The sequence below is a fragment of the Mustela erminea genome, chromosome 18, assembly GCF_009829155.1.
Source record: "Mustela erminea isolate mMusErm1 chromosome 18, mMusErm1.Pri, whole genome shotgun sequence".
Taxonomy (NCBI): domain Eukaryota; kingdom Metazoa; phylum Chordata; class Mammalia; order Carnivora; family Mustelidae; genus Mustela; species Mustela erminea.
In genome coordinates this window covers 17,447,865-17,471,314 of record NC_045631.1, presented here as the reverse complement: position 1 = coordinate 17,471,314, position 23,450 = coordinate 17,447,865, and the positions used below count along the sequence as shown (strand labels likewise).

General features: G+C 43.3%; 1 protein-coding gene across 2 annotated transcripts in view; it reads left to right on the top strand.

Annotated features, from left to right (window-relative positions):
- The window catches only part of VPS53 (VPS53 subunit of GARP complex), a 138,239-nt gene that overhangs the window by 33,291 nt on the left and 81,498 nt on the right, over positions 1-23,450 (top strand). Inside the window, exons 1-7 of one of the 2 annotated variants that reach the window (XM_032322086.1) lie at positions 843-852; positions 3,054-3,140; positions 6,646-6,761; positions 8,474-8,593; positions 17,996-18,074; positions 20,653-20,796; positions 21,687-21,829. In XM_032322086.1, the coding sequence (XP_032177977.1) occupies positions 3,138-3,140; positions 6,646-6,761; positions 8,474-8,593; positions 17,996-18,074; positions 20,653-20,796; positions 21,687-21,829 (605 nt within the window). In that variant the 5' untranslated portion in view covers positions 843-852; positions 3,054-3,137. Of the gene's footprint in view, positions 1-842; positions 853-3,053; positions 3,141-6,645; positions 6,762-8,473; positions 8,594-17,995; positions 18,075-20,652; positions 20,797-21,686; positions 21,830-23,450 lie in introns of those variants that run through there. The other variant, XM_032322085.1, reaches the window with a different exon arrangement.

Genomic DNA, 23,450 nt, shown 5'->3' with positions numbered 1-23,450 from the left:
CCCCCAAAATTATTAAAAATGTTAAGTATGCATAAAGGGTCAGAGACACCCAGATGATGAATGAATTGATTCCACCATGTGCTGCATGTGTGTTTACAGGCGAGGGCACTGGGAGGGAAGGGGAAGAAGTGGCATTTGAACTAGGCCATGGGATACAGCAGAGATTTGCACACTGTTGGTGGCTGTGTTGAACATTTTATTTTGAAACTTCCCTCCTTTGGTTGTAAATGGAGATTTGGTATTTTTTATTCCTTTTTATCATTTTAATATTGGTAGGACTTGGTTTGTCATAATCTTAGGAAGTCTGAAGTTGGGTGATAATGGTAGTAAGCAGCGCTCGAAAGACTCTTGCTTATATGCTGGTTTTGAGGAGGTGAATTTTAGAAATGAGGAAGAGAATTCTTGGGATGGGGAGGTGGAATGAGTAGACGAGGATTCACTCAGGAAGGGGCTTAGGGTAGGAATCATCAGAGAGTGGGCAGCCCCGTGGTCATAATGAGAAGGAAAGGCATGGTCAAGGGGACATTATATGTGTGTGTCTCTGTGTCTGTGCAGAGGTGCAGCATGCATTTGCTTGGGTCGTCCTGAGCCCTGGAAATAAACCTAATATTTGTGCAGTTTTTTACACCTGTTATGTCACTGAGCCTTCCCCAGAACCGTGGAAGTAAGTGCCATTATCACCACTTTGCAGATGAGGAAACAGATGCCCAGAGAAGTTGCACACAGAGTGAGACGGCAGAGGCGGGCCTCACATTGCTGCCTGCTGGCTGGAAAACACAGGATTTTCTCGCACCACCACAGCCAGTTTGGGGGTGCTGAGTCCTAGAATGAGAAGGGCAGGATGGCAGGAAACTGGGAGGAAAGATGGCCAAGTGAGTCACCCTCTCGGGACAGAATGGGGTTGAGAGAAGCTGCTCAGTGTGACCCATTTCCATTTCGTCTCGTCTTTCGATCATTTCCTACTTTGTAGGTAACATTTCCCAAGTTAGGAATTTGGGGCTCCAGGAGCAATGCCAACTCTTGTTTGAAGACCAGACCTTCTGGTGATTAAGATCCTATGTCCAGGTGGCAGAAATCACGAGTGTAAAACTCCTTTGCTCACAAACCTTTGTAGATACAAGTGAAGCGATCCAGCAGGGAGAACATGCGCCGACCTGGCCTGCCCCAGGAGGGGGTATAAGCCGCTGCCAGAATAATGTCCCCTCAGGCTCAGCCACAGTGGACTAAAGGAACGGCTTCTCAGAGGACCTTCTGGACATGCATGTTAGAAGCCGTAACACAGTCATGTGCGACAGCTCAGCGTATGCATCTCCTGTTTGGGCTTGAGCCGCACACAGGGCAAGGAACTCCAGAAGCAACAAGGAGTCCCAGTATCAGAAGTGGACAGCCTGGGAAACCTACGAAGGAAAGGAAGGCACAAACCCTGCCTCCAGCCAGGAAAGAATTTGCAGAAGAAGCCACCCCGCGTTTGTTTTGGGGGGATTTTTTTTTAAGTGCAAAGAGAAGACGTGTGAGTTTGTGGTCCAGAGGTAGCTTTTTCATTGGGTATAGCTGGACACAGGAGTCCAAATCATTCTGTCCAGGCTTCTGTTCTTCTCCCTTTGTCTCGGCTCTGTGGGGTGGCGCTGTCAGGGAGCATGACTGCTTCCCTATGCAGGCTTCGAGGGCCGCACACGGCTCTAGGCTTACACTGGCCTTATCATTACATTCAGAGAGGGCTTGTGAGGCCTGGTTGGGACAGGCCACTCTTCAGTCCAACGTAAATAAAGTATGTTTGATGAAATGCAGTGTTAGTTGTTCTGGCTGCCGCATCTTTTCCAAGTACAAATGTTCTGCACATGTGTGGTTTTAGCACCCTGACAACTCCGCGAACATTGCTTCCCCTACTCACAGACATGACCATGGCTTAGCGTACTTTTAATGTGTGGCATCTGTCTTCTCAGTTTTCCAGTAAGAAGCCTTTGGCTCACCATTAGTTTGTTTTTTGATGTGGTTTTTTTTTTTTTTTTTTTTAAGATTTTATTTATTTGACAGAGATCACAAGTAGGCAGAGAGGGAGGCAGGGAGAGAAGGGGAAGCAGGCTCCCCGCTGAGCAGAGAGCTCTTTGCGGGGCTCGGTCCCAGGACCCTGGGATCATGACCTGAGCCAAAGGTAGAGACTTTGATGCACTGATTAACCCACTAAGCCACCCAGGCGCCCCTCACCGTTAGTTTCAAGTGTCTCTTTCTAACTTCATGTCATAGGTTTCTAAACAGGGTACTAGAAACGTCTGTAAGGTTTGCCACAGTTCTGGAATCCCCAGGTATGGTTGATTTTGTTGAAAGTACAGTCTGCTGGAACTTTCAAGATTCAGAATTTCTCCCAACTTACAGCCACCTGTGTCTCTCTGTAAGCTTTGATGGTTATTATGGATGTGTGCATGTACAAACAGATGCACAAAAAGGCACAAATGTGCATGTCTTATTTATGTGTTGTTATCAATAATGTAATAATCCCTAAGGGATGAAACACTGCAATAAGACGAAATCAGAGAGGGAGACAAACCATAAGACTCTTCTGACTATAAGAAATAAACTGAGGGCTGCTAGAGGGGAGGTGAGTAGGGTGAGATGGGGTAACTGGATGATGGGCATTAAGGAGGACACGTGATGTAATGAGCCCTGGGTGTCATATGCAACTGATGAATCACTGAACTCTACATCTGAAACTAATCATACACTCTGGGTTAATTAATTGAATTTAATAAATAAAATTAATAAAATAAAACTAAATAAAATAAAAGAGTTTTTTAAAAACCTGTAGTAATCCCTGAGATGGATGGAGGGAGATCATTTTTTAAATTAAAACTTTATGATTCAGGTTGGCAAGAATCCTGTGTATTTGCCTGTATCTGAATGCTAGAGTCTGTCTACCGCTTGGGCGCTGTGAAATTGTCCACACAAGTATAGTGAATCCAGAGCTTTGTGGTAGTTTTCTTCTGAAACTAGACATGATTATGGGTTAATGACTGGTGCTGTCTTGTGTTGCTTCATGTTTGTCATTCTTACTCTAGGCACTTGAAGAGGCTCAGAAAGCTATTCAGCAACTCTTTGGCAAAATCAAAGATATCAAAGACAAAGCAGAAAAATCAGAGCAAATGGTGAGTTTCGTTTTCTTCCAAACTTTCTTGCGCTCGAAGAGAAAGTTCAGTTCTTGTCCAGTCATTCTGATTACTGGGCTTTTTCTCCCACTCACTGCCAGCCACAGCACCCACATCTCTGAATCAAGGCCTGGGAGTACCTTCCAGATCGATTCAAGAGGAGCTGCTAGACATACGGTGACTCACCTCCCAGCTGCCCTGCAGTTGCAGCCCTATTTTTAAATGGGAAAAGTTTTCTTCTTCTCTCCCCAAAATAGTTTTCTAGTCATTTTGGATTCCTTTCGCTGGCATTTTTATATGTCATATATTTCTCAATTGAGATACACGACATATAATATGGTGTAGCGTGAAAACTGGTACTGGATCTGGGAGGAGGGGGTGCGTCTCCTGCCACGATACGTGCTTATGGTTTTGATTAAGTTCTCCCTTGACAAATTTGTGTTTCCTGGTGATGTGCACAGGAGGCCTATCTGCTCATTGGGAATCCAGCCTACCCCACTCCTGCTCCGTGAGGGGACACCGTAAAATGTTAGCTCCTGCACTCGCATTCTGACCACATAGTGTCGTACCTCTGAATTATGTCTGAATTCCAGTTTCTTCAGGTGCAAAATAAGTATGATAACACCTGCCTTAAATGACTGTTGGAAAATTAAATGTATGAAGGGCACTGAGCATAGTACTAAGCTTGTGACTAAAGTCATTACTTACGTCATTTCCCCCCCTACTTTTGGTTATGGAAACTCCCGAATCCTTACAGTCTTCTTGCCCTACATCCTCTTCTGATTTATTACTACAGGAACAGAACTGCTGTCACCTTTCTGTGTATCCTGCAGCTCTCTTTCAGTGGCCGTTTGGCAAGATAGGGAAGGATATGGAGTGGGAGGGGGATGGACAGCTTGACAGAGTAGTGCAGCACATAACCTCTGAAGGCAGGCTGCCTGCGTTGGGATCCAGCACCTCTACTTACAAACCATGGCAAGTCAATCAACCCATCTGTGCCTGGTTTCATCACTGTAAAATGGAGGTAATAGTCCTGGGTACATCCCAGGATTGTGGGGATTAATTGAGATCATGTGTGACACCCACAGCCCCTGAGTGAGAATCGGTTGTTGCTGTTCTTACCGTCAGCTCTTCTGTTCCTCCTTCCACGCAGGCAGTGTTACGGGCCTTAACTACCAAAGGAGGGGTCAGAGGAACAGAACCCTTTCATCGGAGGGAAGATATGAATATTTGTGCTTTGTCGCAGAATTCAGTAGGCTTTGAGAGGCAGCTGTCATCTGAGAGGGATTCAGATTTATGGTTCTTTCCCCAAGGATGTGTTGCCTCAGTACCATCCACTGTTCACTGAAGAGCGAGAGTTAGTAGATGTTTTATTTTCCAGCAGTTTGCTCCCCTGGCTCGTGCTTTGCTAAAGGGAGGACGAAGAGGGACCGGAGAGAGAATGGATGTTCGTTGAGCTCCTTCAGGGTGCCAGCTACTGTCATAGATGTCCTTTGATACAAGTAATCTAATTTAGCTTTCACAGCAACTTAATCAACTAGGTTTTATTATCATTATTATTTTATGATTACCCATTTTGTAAAAAAGATTTTATATATTGGGGCACCTGGATGGCTTAGTTGGTTAAGCATCTGCCTTGGGCTTAGATCTGGATCACAGGGCCCTGGCCCCCAAGGCAAACGCGTAACTGAATGAGACACAGAGGTGCCCCTGTGATTATCCATCTTACAGGTGAGGAAACAGACTCAGTGAGGCTAAGGAGCTTATTCTAGGACACAGAGTTGGTGAGTGGAAGAGCTGAGATTCAACCCTAAAGCTGCCTAACTCCAAAACCTACCATAGCATGTTTCGTCCTTTTTTGGCTGCCCCTGGCTACAGTTCAGGCACATTAACTCCGGGTATAATGATCCCTGTGACTTTGACCTGAGCATCCTTTGCATGAGCTCCGTTTGTTCAGGAAAGACAGGATATGTGATGGGGAGAGACGGAAGGTACTGGGAATGGAGAAACCAGTCACTTCTGGTGCAGAGCTCCAGGGAGGGCCTGAAGGATGAGGATGAGTAGACAGGGGCAGTTTTTGTGATGAGGCACAGAAAGAATATTTAGGATTTAGTGGCTGAATAATGATGTGGGAATGAGAAGAGTCACAGATGACTGTGATTCTTAATGCAATAGTCAAAGACTTCTGAGGAAGCTCAGAAGAGGTGCAGGGATTTTTCTGTAGAAAAGTGGGTGATGAGTCAGTGTTAGAAGTGGGTTATCAGATCCTAGGACCAAACTCCTATACTAGTTCACTGTACCACTCCTGATCTTGTTTTTCCCTAAGCTCAGTTATTCCGGGAAGAAGTTCTCAGCCTATTCCCATACCCCTGCTCCTACCCCCAGGGAACAGATGTAGAGATACTTTGATGGCCTGAGAGTAACAGGGAGAGGGGGCTTGATGGGGGGAGTCCCTGTGAGAGAGACTTTTACTGCCAAGATCCAGGTCAGCTTAGCAGGTTTGTGGGTGTGGCACAAAGCTGTGAGGGTCATCATCTTTACTTTATGGGTTCACCCAGGGTGATCAAACTCTGAAAAATCGGATCATGTGAACCTAACTCCCCACGTTTTTCACTTTTAATGAGAGCTGGGTCTTTCCAGGGACTAGAATATTTGTGTCTAGTGTCCAGGGCACTCCCTTTCCTTCTAGGTATCAAGGAACCTGGGAAACCAAATTGCTCTTCAGAAAGTTTCTTGGTCAACATGAGCTCAGGCAGTCTAGTTGGACATTTTGCCTAGATGTTAGTAAAGTTGGAGAACTGTTCCCACTTTTATTACTGAATGTGCTTTTCTGGTGACTAAAATATACTTGTTTTCCAGGTAGAGTTTATTTCTCTTGGATCTACTGGGTCAACAGTGTCTGAATTTTACTTCCCCAGTTATCTTCTTGCTCCTGAAGACTTCACAGTACATGTTAGGCATATGTTACATTATTTTAGTCTTCTTGAGATTTGAGATCAAGTCTTTCTTTGCTGGGGATCGGGCAGTAAACCTTGGTTTCATGAATAAAGATCATTTCAACAGAATTAGTCGCCTAATACTATCCATTCTGTATCGAACCTGGTAGCCCTCCTGTCAGAAAGCATACTTTCCTGATCTTGTTCCAGAGGAGACGTGCCAAGCTTGGCTCCTGGACCCTGTAAGCTCCATACTAAATTGCCATTTGGATCGCTCCTTTTGGGGTGAAAAACAAAGTTCATTTAGTTCTCACAGTTGAGGATTTTGTACCTCTGGGTAAAAAGTCTTCTGAAGAAATGCCAGATGAGGTTTAAATGGACTGATTGGAAGGTATTTCAATTTTATATGATGAGAATGTCTGTGTTTTCTCCAGGGGCTAACCTCAGGTTTTTTTGTTTTTTGTTTTTCCTTGCTTCATTTGCCTTATTTTCTTGTGGAGCTACTTGCAGATGGATTTCCATGTTTCTAAACCTTCTTCCTTTTTCTTCTTTGGTTTCTCACTCTGTAGGTTAAAGAAATCACCCGTGATATTAAACAGCTAGATCATGCCAAACGCCACCTGACCACGTCGATCACAACACTGAACCATCTGCACATGTTAGCAGGTGGCGTGGATTCCCTCGAGTAAGCAGCGTCCACTTTCTCTTTGGGGTCCTCAGGAAATGAACGTGCCATGTAAAGAAAATGGCATCATAGGTATTTTACTCAGCCAGGGAAGGCTCACTCTTCTGCCCCACTTCCTGCAAATTGGTCTCAAGTGTTTAGTCACCATTTGGCTTTGTGCCCTGTGGTGTTCAAAACGTCACAAACACCTGAAAGTCTGAAGTGAGTTGCAAGTGAGTGTGGAAGGGACCCAGACAATGTGTGGAGGATGATTCCAAGAATACAGCTCGTTTAAATGTGGTGGATCTCTACCATTAAGGCCAGCAGAGTCATTTGGAACCATACTCTGTCCCTATAGCCCCTGCCTGGGCAAGTTTTCCTACTTGTGTTGGGCTCAGTTGCAATGCTTTTGGATGTTCTGTATAGAAACAGGGATTTAAAAAAGAAAGGAAGCAAGAAAGAGAGAGAAAGTGAGAGAGAGAGAAAAAGAAAGTCTTGATTTATCATTCATCCCTTTTTTTTTTTTTAACCCACTTTTTCAAAGACGGTTGCATCCTGTTTGGTTTATAGAGGAGCTGTAGGGAATGATGGCTGAGGACATTAGAAGTAGTATTCAAAGGAGGCACTGGTTATTTACCATAAGAGGCAATCCAAACACCTCTTTTACCAGCAAGATTCTGACGTGGCTGAGAATTTGCCCTGCCCCAGCCTCAGTAGTGTCTCATGTGTAGACCAAGAAAGAACATCTTCACAGAAATTTAGATGCAGTGTCTGAAGCTGGGAAGTGGACAGGGTCAGACTCCTTCCTGGTCTCTCCAGGAAGGTTATGAGCTCCAGCAAACCCTAGTCTATTCTCCTGTGAGTAGTGATCACAGGAGATATGAGCCAGCCAGCGGTAGACTAGAAGAGCAGTTTCCTTGTCCCTTGCTCCAGATGCTCCAGATGTCTCTTCCTACCAGACTATACGACCAGGCTGCAGTAGCACCATAACACCAAGTTGGTTCGAAGATCCTGTCTTTTTAAATGCCTCCTTTTTTTTTTTTTTTTTTAACGTTGCTTAAGGGAGGTTGTATATTAAACATTTAATTTAAAACTCCAACCCTAATAAAAAATTTAGATCTACAAATTTGACCTTCCCAGTGCTTTTATTAGCATCCTTTTATTTAAGCTTTATTAACCATAGGGAAAGTAGACATGTCTGGGAGAGTTGCTTAGCATTGGCTTTACACCTACAGCTTTGAGTTAACATATAAATGCCTAAAAATGTCCTTTGTTGTATCTTGGGAAGATGTGTTTGGTTTGCCCATATGCTGTAATCCTTAGATAGTAACATTCCTATCCCTGTTTTCTGTCAAAAGTCTGCTAATCCCGTAATACCCAACCCAAATCCATAGTCTTCCCAGATTCTGTGTCCCCACCCAATGAGAATCTATCACCCACACATTCTTTTGTACCTCCCATAGGACATAATGTGTATTTCTATTGAGAACTCAATTTATCCCACTCATGTACTTGGCTGTGTCTCTCTTACTAAGTGATATCACTTTGAGGCGTTTGATTAGTTCTTTTTTTTTCCCCCACCTCCAGTGTGCAAGACCATATACAATTAGTGCTCAGTAAATGGTTACCACATCAAGTTGATGTCTGTTTTGGAGCTCAAAGTAGGTTGTTCCATATCTGTATCTTGTGTCCTTCGGGTGTTTCTAGATTCTCAACTTCTTATTCCCTTGCAGAGCTATGACCAGGCGAAGACAATACGGAGAAGTTGCTAATCTTCTTCAGGGTGTGATGAATGTTCTGGAGCACTTCCACAAGTATATGGGAATTCCACAGATCCGGCAGCTTTCTGAAAGGTAAAATGTCGCTGGAGAAGACAGTCTTCTGCTTTAGAGGAAGATGGCGCTGGGCTGTGCTTCAGCAGCTGGCTCAGTATGTTCCCTGCAGCATCTTCTTGTAAGAGAGACCCTCAGATGTCATGTCATGTAACTTGGTGGAATATAGATGTCTACACCCCTTTCCCACTCCTTACTATGTCTTCTAAAGCAATCTCTCTTAGATTGCTGCTGGCCTGGCATCATTGGAGGGGCAGCTGGCGAATTATGTAGGTGGACATCCACATTTGTGAGGAAAACTGTTCCAGTTGTTTGTTTCCTTATAACAAACCACCACCACATTTAGTGGCTCACAACGACAAGTATTTCACTTGTGTAATTTAACCTGCCTCAGCAGGAATGTCTCTCACTTCCGCTCCATGCGGCATCAGCTGGGATGGGTCAGGAGGGGGCCTGAGGGATCCAGGGCTCACTCTCGTGGCTGGCTAGTTGGTGCTTGTTGTCCGCTGGGAGCTTGGCTGGGTTGTCTTCCATGGGCTGCTTGGTCTTCCTCACGGTTAGGTGGCTGGGTCCCAAGAATGGGCCTCCCAAGAGAACTAGGCCTTGGAAGTCACTGTGGGAGGGAGTCGCAAGGCAGCCAGGATTAGAGGAAGGAACGTAGTCTCCCCACAGCCCCTCACTCGGAGGAACAGCAAAGTCTCATTGACGAAAAGAGCACATGGGACAGGCTGTACTGTTGTGGCAGTTTTTGGAAAGTCTCATTTGCTACTAGAACTTCAGATGTGACAAAATGATGACTTCACCTCTTCTTTTCTTCCTACCTCTTGGGAGTTTCAGTCCCAGATTCAGAGCCAGTAGGAAGGAGACCTGATACTTAGAAGGAAGGTGAAGATTCTAAAGGAGAATAAGAGAGGAGTGAATTGAGTGTGTTTTCTATTAGAAATAGCTGCGGCAAGAATACTGAGGAGGCAGAGATGGTCACAATTGACAAATCCTAATCTTTCTTGAACAAAGAAGAGACAAAGGGGCTGGGCCCTTGACAGCAGCCAGCATTCTCATTTCCATCTTCTTAATCAGGCCTGATTGCCACAGGCCTCTTTTTCCTTAAGTTTCTATATTTTTAATCATGTAAGCAATTATGTAAGTAATATAGGTATGCATTTTCTTTATTTTAAAAAAAGCCAAATAAATATACAGATGGAACTGAAGTCCCCTTTAGCTTTCCTTGAGATCCTAGTGCTCCTTGTACAGGCAGTGACAGTAGTGATTATTATCAAGTGAATGTATATTCCTCTTGATTTTTATCTGTGCACTTATAGAAATCTGTAGTTTCAGTTTGTGTGTTTGGGCTGTTTGGTTTTAAATAAATGGTTTCACACCATATGCTTCATTCTGAAACTTACTTTTTGGTTTTACCCTCACAATGTATTTTAGAGATTCTCCACACTGATATACAAACCTACCTTGTTCTTTTTATTCTTCTAAATTTATTTTATTTTTTTAAAGATTTTATTTTTGCGAGAGAAAGAACGAATGCACGAAAGTGAGAGAGAGAGAGCACAAATGGAGGGGAGAGGCAGAGGGAGAAGCAGACTCCCCACTGGGCAGGGAACTCGACGTGGGACTCGATCCCAAGAACCTGGAATCATGACCTGAGCCAAAGGCAGATGCTTAACCAACTAAGGAGCTCAAGTGCCCCTACCTCGTTCTTTATAATTGATGCCTGGAATTCCGTAGTATAACATCCACAGATTATTTAATAATTTTCCTATCACTAGGTTGTTTGCTTCTAATCTTTAAAAGTGATCCCTTTTTGCACATCGATAAATATTTCCCTAGGAAAGATTATGTCATGGGTAAAGTCCAGTTAAAATTTTAATAACCACTGCACGTTTGCCTTCCCAAGAGGCCTTATCTATTTTATAGTACCATCTGCAGAGTATGTGAGTGCCCACTCCCCATACCTTCAAGAAAGCTTTATATTGTCATTTTTCCTGTTTTATTTAACTGGTGGATGAAAAATAGCATCGTGTTCCTTTCATTTCCATTTCCCTGGTGACTACTAAGACTAGTTATCTTTTGATTATTGGCCGTTTGTGTTTCCTCTGAAATGCCTGTTACCCGTTGCCTTTTTGTCTGTTGAGTTATTTATTTATTTCTTATTGTTTCTATATATTCTGGACATTGATACTTTGTCAGAGCTGGTAGATCTTGCCTGTAAAACCATCTGGGTGTGTTACTCTCTTAAAGGTAGATCTTTGACTCTCGCTGTGATTTCTTCCATGGTTATTAATTGGTCTATTCGGGTTTCTTATTTCTTTTTTCTCTTTTGTTTAAATCATGTTAATATATACATAAAATATACCATGTTAATAATTTTCAAGTGTGCAACTCAACGGTGTTAATTATATTCACAATATTATACAACCATCACCACTTCTATTTCTAAAACTTTTTCATTACCCCAAACAGAAACTCTTATCCATTAAAGAGTAACGCCCATTATCTCCTTTCCCATCTCTGGGAACCTGTGTTCTATTTTATGTTTCTCTGAGTTGCCTAGTGTACGTACCTCATATAAATGGAATCAAACAATATTTGTTCTTTTGTGTCTGGCTTATTTTACTTAGTACAATGTTTCAGGGTTTATCCGTGTTGTAGAATGTCTCAGAATTTCATACCTTTTTAAGGCTGAATATTTCATTGTATATATACACTGCAGTTTGTTCATCCATTCATCTGTGGGTGGATACACAGATTGCTTCTACCCATTAGCTGTTGTATGATAGACTGGGCGAATCTTTGGTCTGGCATTTCTTGTTGCCTGTTAAAAATCTGGTCAATCTGATTCTTAACTCCTTAATAAGGTCATCTATTTTCATTTCATTTTTCTTTTGCTGTGGAAGCCTTTGAGATTAGGGAGAGGGGCTGGTCAGGAATTTTACTAGGATATAGGTCTCTTATCCTTCATGTTGCTCTGTACTTACCATATCTTCAGTCCGAAGACTCATGAGTTTCTTAAGTTCTGAGGAATCACTTTCTTCTGTTTCTTTGAGTAGTTTCTGTGCTTTGTTCTCTGTGCTTTCTCTTTGTGGAATTTCTATTATGTGAATACTGGAACTTTTAAGTCTTTCTTTCTTTCTTTAGGGAGGACGAGGGGGTGATACAGAGGGAGAGGGTGAGAGAGCACTGAGCCCAGCACAGGGCTTGATCCCACAACTTTGACTGAGATCATGACCCCAGCCAAAATCAGGAGTCAGCCACGCAACCAACTGAGCCACCTTGGCACCCCAGATTATATGTATTTTAAAGCTCTGATTTGCCTGTTCTGTTTCTTTGTCCTCTGATAGAAGGTTTTCGGTTTGCTGAGCATGGTAACTCTTTCTTGGCATTGGCATTCCTCCAGTGTTTGGTGATTTCTAACTGAAAGCTCGTTTTTGGCTTTGAGATTCTCTGTCATCCTGATCAGGGTTGCTCTTCTATTGCCACCTGCTAAGAGGGGGGTGGAATGTGCTGCTCAGCTAAGAGCCACAGATAGCTCTTCTTAGGTGACATGGGTCTGGAGCTGGAGGAGTTGCCAGGTAGATATGCCAGTGGCTGATCTGCTGGGCTTGGGGGCTCCCTGATCAGCCTGGATGTTGTCAGCCCTCCTGCCACTACGGAGGTTCTCAGACCCATACCCATTCCATGACCTGAGCGTTCAAGGCAGGGATGCAGACCTGGACACCAGCCGGCTTCATTACTCCCCTTGCAAGAGCCCAAAATAGCCTGCTGGCATTTGCTTTAGGGTCCCTCCTGCTCATGGGATCCACTATCCTCATGTCTTTCGTTTTTGAAAAACAGTTGTCAGCAGTGGTTTCCTTCTTTAAGCCCGTGCTACCAAGCAGTTCTGAGTTTCTAGCATGCTTCTTCTTTTCTTGCCTGGTTCTGGATTTTTATTAAAACCTTTTTATTATTTCTCAGGATCTGGAGCAGGAAGGGGAGGTTGCAGCATGTGCTCAGTGTGCCATCTTAGAGTGGAAATGCCAGAGGACTATTAGGGAATGTAAGAACAGAGCTTGGCAGAATACTAGGGAAATCACCACCCTTTCCCCCATCCTTCCTAACCCCTTCACACTTAGAACTGGCCAATCGCCATATCACATGGGGGCATGAAGTAGCAAAGAGAGCAGACAAACAGAGCCTTATGAGCTGCCAGAAAGAAGGAGACTCAGATGGAGAAGGCAGACTTGTTCTCAGGGGATAGGGGAGGAGAACGGAAAGGAAGGCACTATCACCTCCCCTTACCCTTGTGACAGTCCAGAGTTGATCTTTTTTTTCTCATTCACTTATTCTTTCCTTCATTTACCTAATAGATACACACTATGGACTTTCTGTGTCCTAGGGCCCGTGCTAGGGTATTGAAAGCACAAAGTAAGAAATACATACTCTGCCCTCAAGGAGTTCACCATTGTGGGCAGAAGAGAGACACTAGTAGAAAATTCTAGTGTGGCATAGATACAATGGAAGTGGTAGATGCAGTACAAGCAATAGCCAGATCTCAGAAGAGAAACTGAAGGACTCAGCCTTCAGGGGCTGAGGGCAGGGTCACGGAAGAATTCAGTTTTCATCTGATCTTAAAAGATCAGATGGTACTTTGGAGGACAGCAGAGTGTGAAAGTCTGCATAGGTAGGTAGAGTCGCATTTTGTACGCCTTGTGAAAGAGTCTATTCTTTATTTTGTGGACAGGAAAGAACTTAAGCAGGGAGGGGCATGATCTCATTTGTGTTTTGTAGTAGCTATAAAGGACTGGAGATTGAGACTATGTTCTAGACCAGAAAAGATAAGAACCTCACCAAGACAGTAACCATGAGGCCAAGGAGATCTGGGGAGGCGTTTGTTATCAGTTGGTTGCATTGGGGCACATGGGTGTCTCAGTTGTTAAGCGTCTGCCTTCAGCTGAGGTTATGGTCCCAGGGTCCTAGGATCGACCCCCACATTGGGCTTCCTGCTTGGCGGGAGGCCTGCTTCTCCCTCTCTGACTCCCTCTGCTTGTGTTTCCTCTCTCGCTGTCTCTCTCTCTGCCAAATAAATTTTTAAAATCTTAAAAAAAAAAAATCGGTTTTGTTGGGTGGCATTATTGGATGGCAGGAATATAGCAGAACTGAATTCTGTTCCTAAAAAAGCAATGTAGGGACGAATAAGAGGATGCAGTCTTTTAGGACTCTGCTTTTTAACATTTTTCAAAGAGGTGGTTTTTATAAATTTGAAAGAACTTTGTGATTACTGTTGTAAGACATTCTCCTTGAAAAGAGACAATCTGACATTCTGGCAATATATTTCAGTGCTCTGAACATTCATTATCATGTAGCGTTGCTGCCAACAGGAGGACTTTTTTCTTTCAGTTCATTTCGCAACTCCTATTAGCAAAAAATTTGTGTAGGTTAATACAGAATAAATATGTGCTATTAAGTAACCCTAAACACAAGAAATCTCTGGTTTTTAGTGCTTGACTACAATTGTTTTTCAAGAGGTACTCAAAGTTTGAGGAAAGTCCAGATTTCTTATTTTTAGCATCTTTTCTGGTGAATTCTCCTCCCTTATGTTTGCACGGTGATGGTAGAACCATCTGGAAATGATAGAAATAGTTGTTTGTTGGGGGGCAGGGGAGAAGGCAGCAGAGTTATGCTGTGTACATTGCTTCAGTTTCTCCAGTTTAATAGCTTGCTCTCTATAAATCGTAGTAGTCACATGAAAGGTCATGCTCTGAAACTTTTGCCTGTACATTTGAAATATGAGGTTCATGGGCTTTGATTTGAATGTAGCTATTTCTTCCAGCTACCCTTCTGGAAAATGCTTAAATGTTAATGTAGCATTGAGGGAAAGATTTTTTTTCTTTGATATCATCTTTACATTTCAGAGCCTCCTGGCTTAAGAATATCCATGAGAGCAAATGTTTCTAGTAATCAGTCAGTATTTCCTGAGAAAGAGTAGAAGATTCTTGCACTCTCTTGAAACCCATAAAACTCTTGAACTAAAAAATATTTTTCAGAAAAAAAAATAATATTTTTCGGGACTATAACTAACCTCTTACATGGGAGAGGTACTTGGCAGGCTGGAGGGGATGGGGGGTTCCATGGTGTAGCAATGAAAGAAATTAGAGAACGGCCTGACTAGCTGTGTGACTTCAACAAGTCCTTTCTGAAAGAACTTCAGTTTCAAAAGCCTAAGGGTTATGCCTCATTGTCCCCAAGAATCACACTTAAGATTCTGGATTCGGATTCTTTAGAAAGCCTGTCTGTTTGGAAATAGAGCATCTGACTAATCTGACTCATTAGCCATTCTGTCCAGGACAGACTGTGTGTTTAGGAGGTCAGTTCATTGTGAAGTCCTGAGGGTATTTCCCTTGGGGCATTTACAAGGTAATGGAAGCATCAGGATTACTTTATCTACAAATGTCTAAATAATTTTCATAATTTGCTGTATCCTTCTGCTTCCACCCACTGTGCAAACTGATAGCACATGTAGGAAAGGTCACCTTTGTTTTTTGTTTTTGTTTTTTAAATTTATTTGTCTAGGAGAGAGAGGGAACACAAGCAGGGGGAGCAGCAGGCAGAAAGAGAAGCAGGCTCCCTGGTGAGCAAGGAACCTGATGCGGGACTAGATGCCAGGACCCTGGGATCATGACCTGAGCCGAAGGCAGACTCTTAACCCACGGAGCCACCTAGGCGTCACAGGAAAGGTCATCTTTGAACAGTCCTTCGTCAGATGGTATGGCAGGTGCTAGAAGTCATTGGTTGACCTTCCTTTCTGAGGAGCATAGTGACTCCTTTGTTTTCTAAGTATGATCAACCCTGAGTTGTCACCATCTAAGTGGATGACTTACTTGGATACCGGGAGGAATTTTTATTTACTCTCTTCTCTGTTAGTTGTAGATAGGTTTCTTAATCATTCTTACGAAAATCAGGATAGCTCAACTCTTCTGCTACCAGCGTCTCAGCTGGTCCCATCTGTTTACCATAGGAACTTCCTTTTCCTCGTTAGCACAGGAAGGAGTGTGGCCGAAGATGTGTTCTTTTAGTGTTGACTTCTTTCTAGGATCCTGTTGAGGCAACTGGTGGTAAAGACTGCTGTTCACGTCTCACCCTGAAAATGCATGGAGGCCTGGTTGGGGTTTATAGATGTCGTCACTAACATAGTAAGGGGGACATGGTTGCTCTTTCATCCAAGTCATCGACAGACACTTGGAAAACTATGCTTGGAAACACTTACGTTCCATGGAAACGTTTATGTTCCAAAGCCCACTCTTCTGCTCCTGTGTTAGCCATAGGTCCCGCTTTCAGTCACCAGTGCAGGGGTCTGCTGTTGCCAGCTCGTCATGAAGGTGGGTGCAGAGGCATAAGCAGTCCCCCTGAGGACAGGGAGAGGCATCCGGTCCAGGCCTGCATCCCCACCCTCTTACTTCACAAATCTTCTCAGTTGTGGCCCAGGTAAGGGAAATGACTTGTTTACATGTGGCTCGCTGGTGGCAGAGCTAAGTCTAGACTATCTCAAGACGTGACTTTGGAAACGGACTGAAGAAGACGATAGGGGGATCTGCCAGTCATACTCTTGTACTTCCCCTGTCTTCTGCACTCTGGAAGTAGCCAGCCTTACCATAGGCTCTGGCTGTCTCAGGCACCCCAGCTTTTGCTGGGTGGAGTTGGGGGCAGGGGGGAGGGTGTAAAGGGCAGGGGAACCTTCATACCACTGAGGTGCTCAGGAGCCATGAGAGTATGACCGGGAATGTCCCTGACAGGGGGTAGAACTTCCCCTCCAGGAACTGTCCCTGTGTCTTGGGAGGAACTGGTGCTCTCTCTTTGTGGTGCCAAGAGGCAAGCAGGAGCAGAAGGGCCAGAGGCTCTGGAAGCTCTGTCTTGTGATCGGGCCCAGGGGAGGCTGTCTGCCTGGCCCATTATGTGGAGTCACAAGACCTCTGAGGTAGTTTTACAGAAGCATGTTCTCTGCTCTCCTGTCAGAGCTCACACTCAGGGCATATTTCCCACTGTGCATTCGACATCTTGAGGTGGCTGGCCCTGCTTATGATCGGGGGGCCGCTCCGGTAACAGCCTTATCTCTGTCACTGAGTGACTAAAGAGGCTACAAAGCCACCTGTAAGAGTGGTTTTAAAAGTTTTGAAGATGGTGAAAAAACCCTGAAAAGTACCTGGAGTAAAGCATAATTATAACGATGCCACAGAAAAAAAGCAGATTGTTTGGGGTCCTACCTATCCCCTCATTTTAAAAAAAATTTCTCAGTTGATTGCCAGCCACTGCTGAATAGCCCAAGAAACTGTGGTTTTGAGCTATTTGCTATTTCTAGAAACTTCAAAAGTTAATTCCAAAGTAACAGGGTGGAGACCAAAAAAGGAAGAACATGATTTTATGGCGCTTCTAGCAAGGGTAAAATATTTGCCTCAGGCTCAGGGCAGTAAGCTCTGTGAGAATGGCTGGCGGGAGGCATCCAGCTCCCCGGCCCGGGGGAGGACGTGATCATTGCAGGTGGTGCTGACACGCACAGTTCCTTTCTCATGCCAGCTGCTTCTCCTCTCTCCTCTCAGCCGACAAGTATTTTTGAGCTCCTGGTAGACACACAAATGCCAGGTTAGGTACTGACCTCTCCCTTTGAGCTCATTTTTGTTGTCAGCCAGGCTTCTGAGTGAACTTCAGCCTTCATTCAGTGGCCTTCACTCCCAAGTAACAGCTCATTTTGTCTTTCGAATCTTCTTCTTTTTACTTTAGGAAACATTCCTTTTGCTCATTTGTTGTTGTTGTTTTAAGATTTTATTTATTTATTTATTTATTTATTTATTTATTTGAGCAAGGGAGCGCACAAGAGCGGGAGGGAGAGGGAGAGAGAACCAACCCAGGGCTTGATCCCACCACCACAAGATCATGACCTGAGCCAAAATCGAGCCGGAGGGTTAACTCACTAAGCCACCCAGGTGCCCCTTCTTTTGTTCATTTGTTAAAACTTAGGATCCTGATGTTGACTTAAGGGTTGAAAAAGCAGCATCTCTGAGGCAGGTTGGAGTCCTCCTGTGTTCTGGACTCCAAGGAGCAGGGATGCAGCCCTAGCAGTAATCCAACATGGATTTCTATTGGATTGGGGGTTCTTCTGTAGCATTTTCTCATGGCGTGACTACCCCCTGATGACACCTTAGAAAGATAAACATATACTCCCTTACACCAGGCGAGGGTTAGCCTAGAAAAACTTTGGGATATAGAAAATCCATCATGGCAGTAAATCAGATGCCTGGGTCCTGGTCATAAAGCCGCTACTAACTAGTGTGTGACCTCTCTTCTCTAGCCACCACCCAATCTGAGCCCAATCGATCTTTGCATACTTACTTACGGATATATGAAAATGACACCAGGCAATAACATGTTCTCTTTTCCCTGCAGAGTGAAGGCTGCCCAGACTGAGTTAGGACAGCAAATCCTGGCTGATTTTGAAGAAGCATTTCCTTCCCAGGGCACCAAGGTATTATTTTCCATCCTGTCTTAGAAGTTATCACCATTCTTTCCTAATTCACATTCTCTGCCGTGACTCTTCCTTTACCATTCCAAAAGTGCCTGCTGGCAGCCATAAGTCTGTCTGCTAGAGGTTTGGGGTGATGAGACCATCCTTGATTTTAAATATCCCAAAGCGATGTTGGTTCTTTATCTGTGGTCTTCAGCATCAAAGAGCGAGGATTTATTTTGGTTTAATTTAATATGTGTCAAACCTAGTATCTCATCTGCCCAGCAAATTTCTTTTTTCTCATGCCTGTGTTAAAAAAAATTTTTTTTTCAAGCCGCAGTGTTTTTTAGAATCGTTACATAACTTACTGGTTTCAGCTTGGTGAAGAGACAGCTGGGAGGAGCATCCACAGGCTTATGTAACTCTCAGAGCGACACAGGAGACTCACTTTTAATGATCAGAAGCCTGTTCTTTGGGATTAATCCCTTTAACTCTCGCTGGTGGCATGGCTGTTTGTGTTGTGTCTGCGAAGGCTCTGGTATTTTGCTTGTGGGCTACGGTTACACTTCTCCCATAACAAGCTTTGCCTCACTTGGCTGTCACTGTGCCTGGGTAGCTGCTTTTAGCTCTATCTTTCAAATTGTAGCAGATGTAATCTTAATGCTTTGCATGTGTTGGGGAGAAAAGAACCTTTAGAAGCTTTTTTTCTCTATTATTTGAGCTATTTCAAGAGAAAGAATTATTCAACACAGAAATGAACTAGAGCACACACAGGCAAGCAGCGTTCCTCACTGCACTTGCGAGTAGAGGTGGCGGTATATGTTCATTTACTGAGCCAAGGGACATTTCCTGGACCTGCTTTATAATTCAGTAACTGGAAATATCTTGATCATTTTTCTTAGTGCTCCATGAAAGAAACTTAGGAAGTAGGTGGGGGTAGCTGCCCCGGCTTTGTAGATTACTTCCTATAGGAAACGTGCTCTGGATTTTAATGTCTGCATAAGTTAATGGCTGCCTTCTAGTAATCAGTTATTTTATTTGTAAAATGTGTTCCTCTTAGGACTTTATATTCTTTATTCATTTGCTATAACTGTGGGGAGAAGATGTTGGAAAGCCATTCTTTTAAAAGGGATTGCAGGACATTCACAAATTATAAACTGTTCTTAGCCCAGACTGTTCTTAGCCCAGAGTCTGCTATACTATACTCTGGTATCTAGCCCAGTTTCATGGAGCTTCGGAAAGATATGAATGAAGCCTAGCTTTATGGTTTAGAAGAAACGAGTCATGACCTACTTTATATCTTTTTCTCAGATCTCACCAGGCAGATGAAGTTAAAATGGTTTTCTTTAACAACTTGCTTACTTTTTCTGTGCCTGGGTAACTTAATTTTTTTTTTTAAGTTTTGTATTCTCCTTTTCAGTGACTGATCTTTTCTTAAAGGCCTTGTGTTGCTATTCCTATTTCACAAATAAAATTTGTGTAAGGTAAAAATTGTACAAGGTAACCTGCTAAGCCCTTTTTAAATGAAAATATCTGAATCCATGAGCCCATAGGTTTCGGCTTCTGTGACTTCTCTATCAGATCAAACACTTTCATCCAGAAGCAAGAGGTGGGCAGTCAGAGCGCTCAACAGATAGCATAACAACCATTCAGCACAGAGTGAGTCAGCATCCTAACAATTTAGCTCTCAGGCAGCTTAGTAACACTTAACAAAACTCCTGAACTTCGGTCAAGACAGACACATTATTAGACAGAGTTTACCCAAAAGAGTCATAAAGATTTGGAAGAACGTTAATCATCACCTAATTGAAGTCCTTTTTTTTTTTTTTAATTTATTTTTCGGATGAGTTTCAGTAATTGCGCCAAAGCCACACAGCTATCTAGTCAAGCCAAGAGTAGATTCCAGGTGTTCTTTTTGTTCTAGTCCACCCCGCCAACCATGTTCATTCAGTGAGTTACTTTAAAGAAAAGTTGGCTAGATTGCATTCATTGCCTTCAGTAACAATAAAGGCTTCCCATCGTGATGTATCAATATAGCCCCTCAGAAGGCAGTAGCCTTCTAATGCCTTTCAGATCAAGGGACCAGTATACTAATATTTTACTTCTGGCTACCTGCCTCGGTTGTTGACAGCCAAACAAGTCTGGCAGTTTGGAACCTGGTTTTAGATTTTAAATGTCACTGCACTGTTTGGCACAAATATGGCACTTTAAGAATAGGAATCGGAGTTTGGAATCAGGGGAAAGTGGCATGTGGGGAGTAAGAGTGGTGTCCTTCTGGACATGTGGCTCTTCACCAAGGCGATTTCAGTTTTTGTATTCAGATAGCAGAATTTCCTATGACCATTGCTGGCCCTGTTTCCACAGTGTCTCCTTGCTGATTTGCAGAGTAGCTTTTGTATTGGCTACTACATACTAGCTTAATCATTCTTTCATTGAGTAGCAAGTAACTAAAATATCCATCCACAGCAAAAGAATAAGTGTCAGGGGAATGGAAGTAATAATAACTTCAAGAGAGGAACAAGAAGTAGCAGCTATCAGAGTCCTGGAGAATGAAAGGTTGTTTCAGGCTCTTGAACTGCTGTGTTGTTTGTTTTACCAGAGGCCAGGAGGACCCAGCAATGTCCTACGGGATGCATGTCTGGTTGCTAATATTTTGGATCCTAGAATCAAACAAGAAATCATCAAAAAGTTTATTAAACAGCATCTGTCAGAGTATCTAGTACTTTTTCAAGAAAACCAAGATGTAAGTATTAACCAAATGAAATTGATGTGACATTTGAATTTTATTGAAAATTAAATACCTCGAGTCTGCTGATTCATATTTTAATAGTATTACTGCCTTAAAATGTTGATGTTGAACTGTGAATTTTAGGGGCTGACTCTACAGTTCAATGGTTCTTTTTTTTTTTTTTTTTTTTTTTTAAAGATTTTTTTATTTATCTGAGAGAGACCAAGCGGGCAGAAAGACAGGCAGAGAGAGAGAGAGAGAAGGAAGCAGGCTCCCTGCCAAGCAGAGAACCCGATGCGGGACTCGATCCCAGGACCCTGAGATCATGACCTGAGCCGAAGGCAGCGGCTTAACCCACTGAGCCACCCAGGTGCCCCATACAGTTCAATGGTTCTTAACCATTTTGAGGTCATTGACCCTTTGAAGAAGTTAATGGAAGCTATAGATCCTCTCCCCAGAAAAATGTACCTGTGCATAAAACTTCTCATACTGCTTCAGGAAATTTCCAGATCCCTGAAATCTAATCATAGAGCCAAGTTTAGAACCTCTGGATCAAGTGAAAAAGTAGCCCATATTCTTTAAAACTGTGAGAAATAGGAGTGTCTGGGTGAGGTTCATGTGCTGGTTGAGTGTCGGACTCTTGATTTTGGCTCAGGTTCTGATCTCAGGGTTGTGAGATCAAGCCCTGCACTGGGCTTCGCGCTGGGCATAGAGCCTGCTTGGGATTCTCGGTCTCCCCCTCTAAAAAATAAATAAAGTAAAATAAAATTAAGCAAAATAAAACAAAACTGTAAGAAATAAAGAGATTGGTTGTGTTTTTCTTGGTTCTGTGTTTTTGTTTATTTCCTAAAACTGTCAACACTACTTCTGAGCACTGTGTGGATTTTCTTTCCTACCTTCCTAAGGTCGCCTGGCTGGACAAAATCGACAGACGCTATGCCTGGATAAAACGCCAGCTTGTGGACTATGAGGAGAAATATGGTCGTATGTTTCCACGTGAGTGGTACATGACCGAGAGGATTGCAGTAGAATTTTGCCATGTCACAAGGTAGAGTCCAACTCTGCTGGTTTTACTGTTCATTGAAATTGGTTGGTTGAAATCAATCCCCTGGTGTCTGGAGGTTCCATCTTGTCTTGTGGATTGGGTAACATTTCCACCTTTTTGTTGTTGTTATTGGAGAGTCATCATTGTAATGAGAACGTCTTCATCTGTGCTGGACTCTCTCCCTTTAGATGACCCTTTTTCTGTTGAAGGTCATATTTTATAAATCCAAAATCAACCCCTGAACTCCAGCTGTAGCTGTATTCCGACTTCTCCAACTTCAGAGATCCAAACCTAGAGGGAGAGGGCTTGTATGTGGAGTAAGAGTAAAAACTTCTAGAAAAAAAGTGAAAAAGGGTACACAAGAGTCCTGGGCTGGTAGCCTATAGTCAAAGCCTTCTCCCCTTTTCCCCCCCTTTAGAGTAATATGTATAAAACACAGCAGCTTTGTCTGCTCCTGTCTTTGCTCTAAGACTTTCCTGTAGCCTTACCCTTGCCTTGAACAGCTCCTGCCTTCTGGACTTAACCTACGCAAGGCTCATCCCCCAGATATTCCTGTGTTACTCATCACCCTACATTTTCTCCTGTGTCTCTATCATATATATCAGTGTACAGTGTATATATCCATGCTTCTCTGACTTGCTCCTACATACATCGTTCCATAGGGACAGGGACACATACTTCAGTGACACTCAGGAAATATTTCCTGAACAAACTTCCTGCCCCTAATGCAGTGTTTTTATAGTCTTTGGATAGTTAATAATATCGGCATCTGAATGTTCTAAGCATCCTAGAGACCTTCTGTCATTCGTCCTGTCTCTGCAGTTTCATGAACAAAGCCCAGGGCCATTCCATTTACATTGAAGAGCTAAAACCCAAGAAGTTTAGATTGGTGTGTCCATGACAAAGCTAAAGCTAGAGTCAATTTTTTTTTAATCCTTTACTTGCTGCTTGACCACAGCAGTGGTAGTAACTGGGTTTTATTAGTTACCTATGCCTTTCTTTTTTTTTTTTTTTTTTAAGATTTTATTTTTAAATTTATCAATGAGAGAGAGAGAGCATAAACAGGGGGAGGGGCAGAGGGAGAGAGACAGGCAGACTCCCCACTGACCAGGAAGCCTGACATGGGGCTTGATCCCAAAACCCTGAGATCATGATCTAAGACAAAGTCAAATGCTTAACTGACTGAGCCACCCAGGCGCCCCAGTTATCTATGCCCTTCTCACAGTGCACAGTTACATCAACTCCAGGCTAATTATTTTTTAAAAGCCCCATGTGTGAGGACGCCTGGGTGGCTCAGTGGGTTAAGCCGCTGCCTTCAGCTCAGGTCATGATTCCAGGGTCCTGGGATCGAGTCCCACATCGGGCTCTCTGCTTAGCAGGGGGCCTGCTTCCCTTCCTCTCTCTCTGCCTGCCTCTCCATCTACTTGTGATTTCTCTCTGTCAAATAAATAAATAAAATCTTTCAAAAAAAAAAAAAAAAAACAAAACAAAAGCCCCATGTGTGAGCATAACTCAGCCACCTTAGAACAATTCATGGTAGGTATTTTTCTTAAAATCAGAGAATATATAATAAAGTTGTATGCTTTAAACACCTGGGGGGCAGATTTCTTAAGGGTTATTGGCT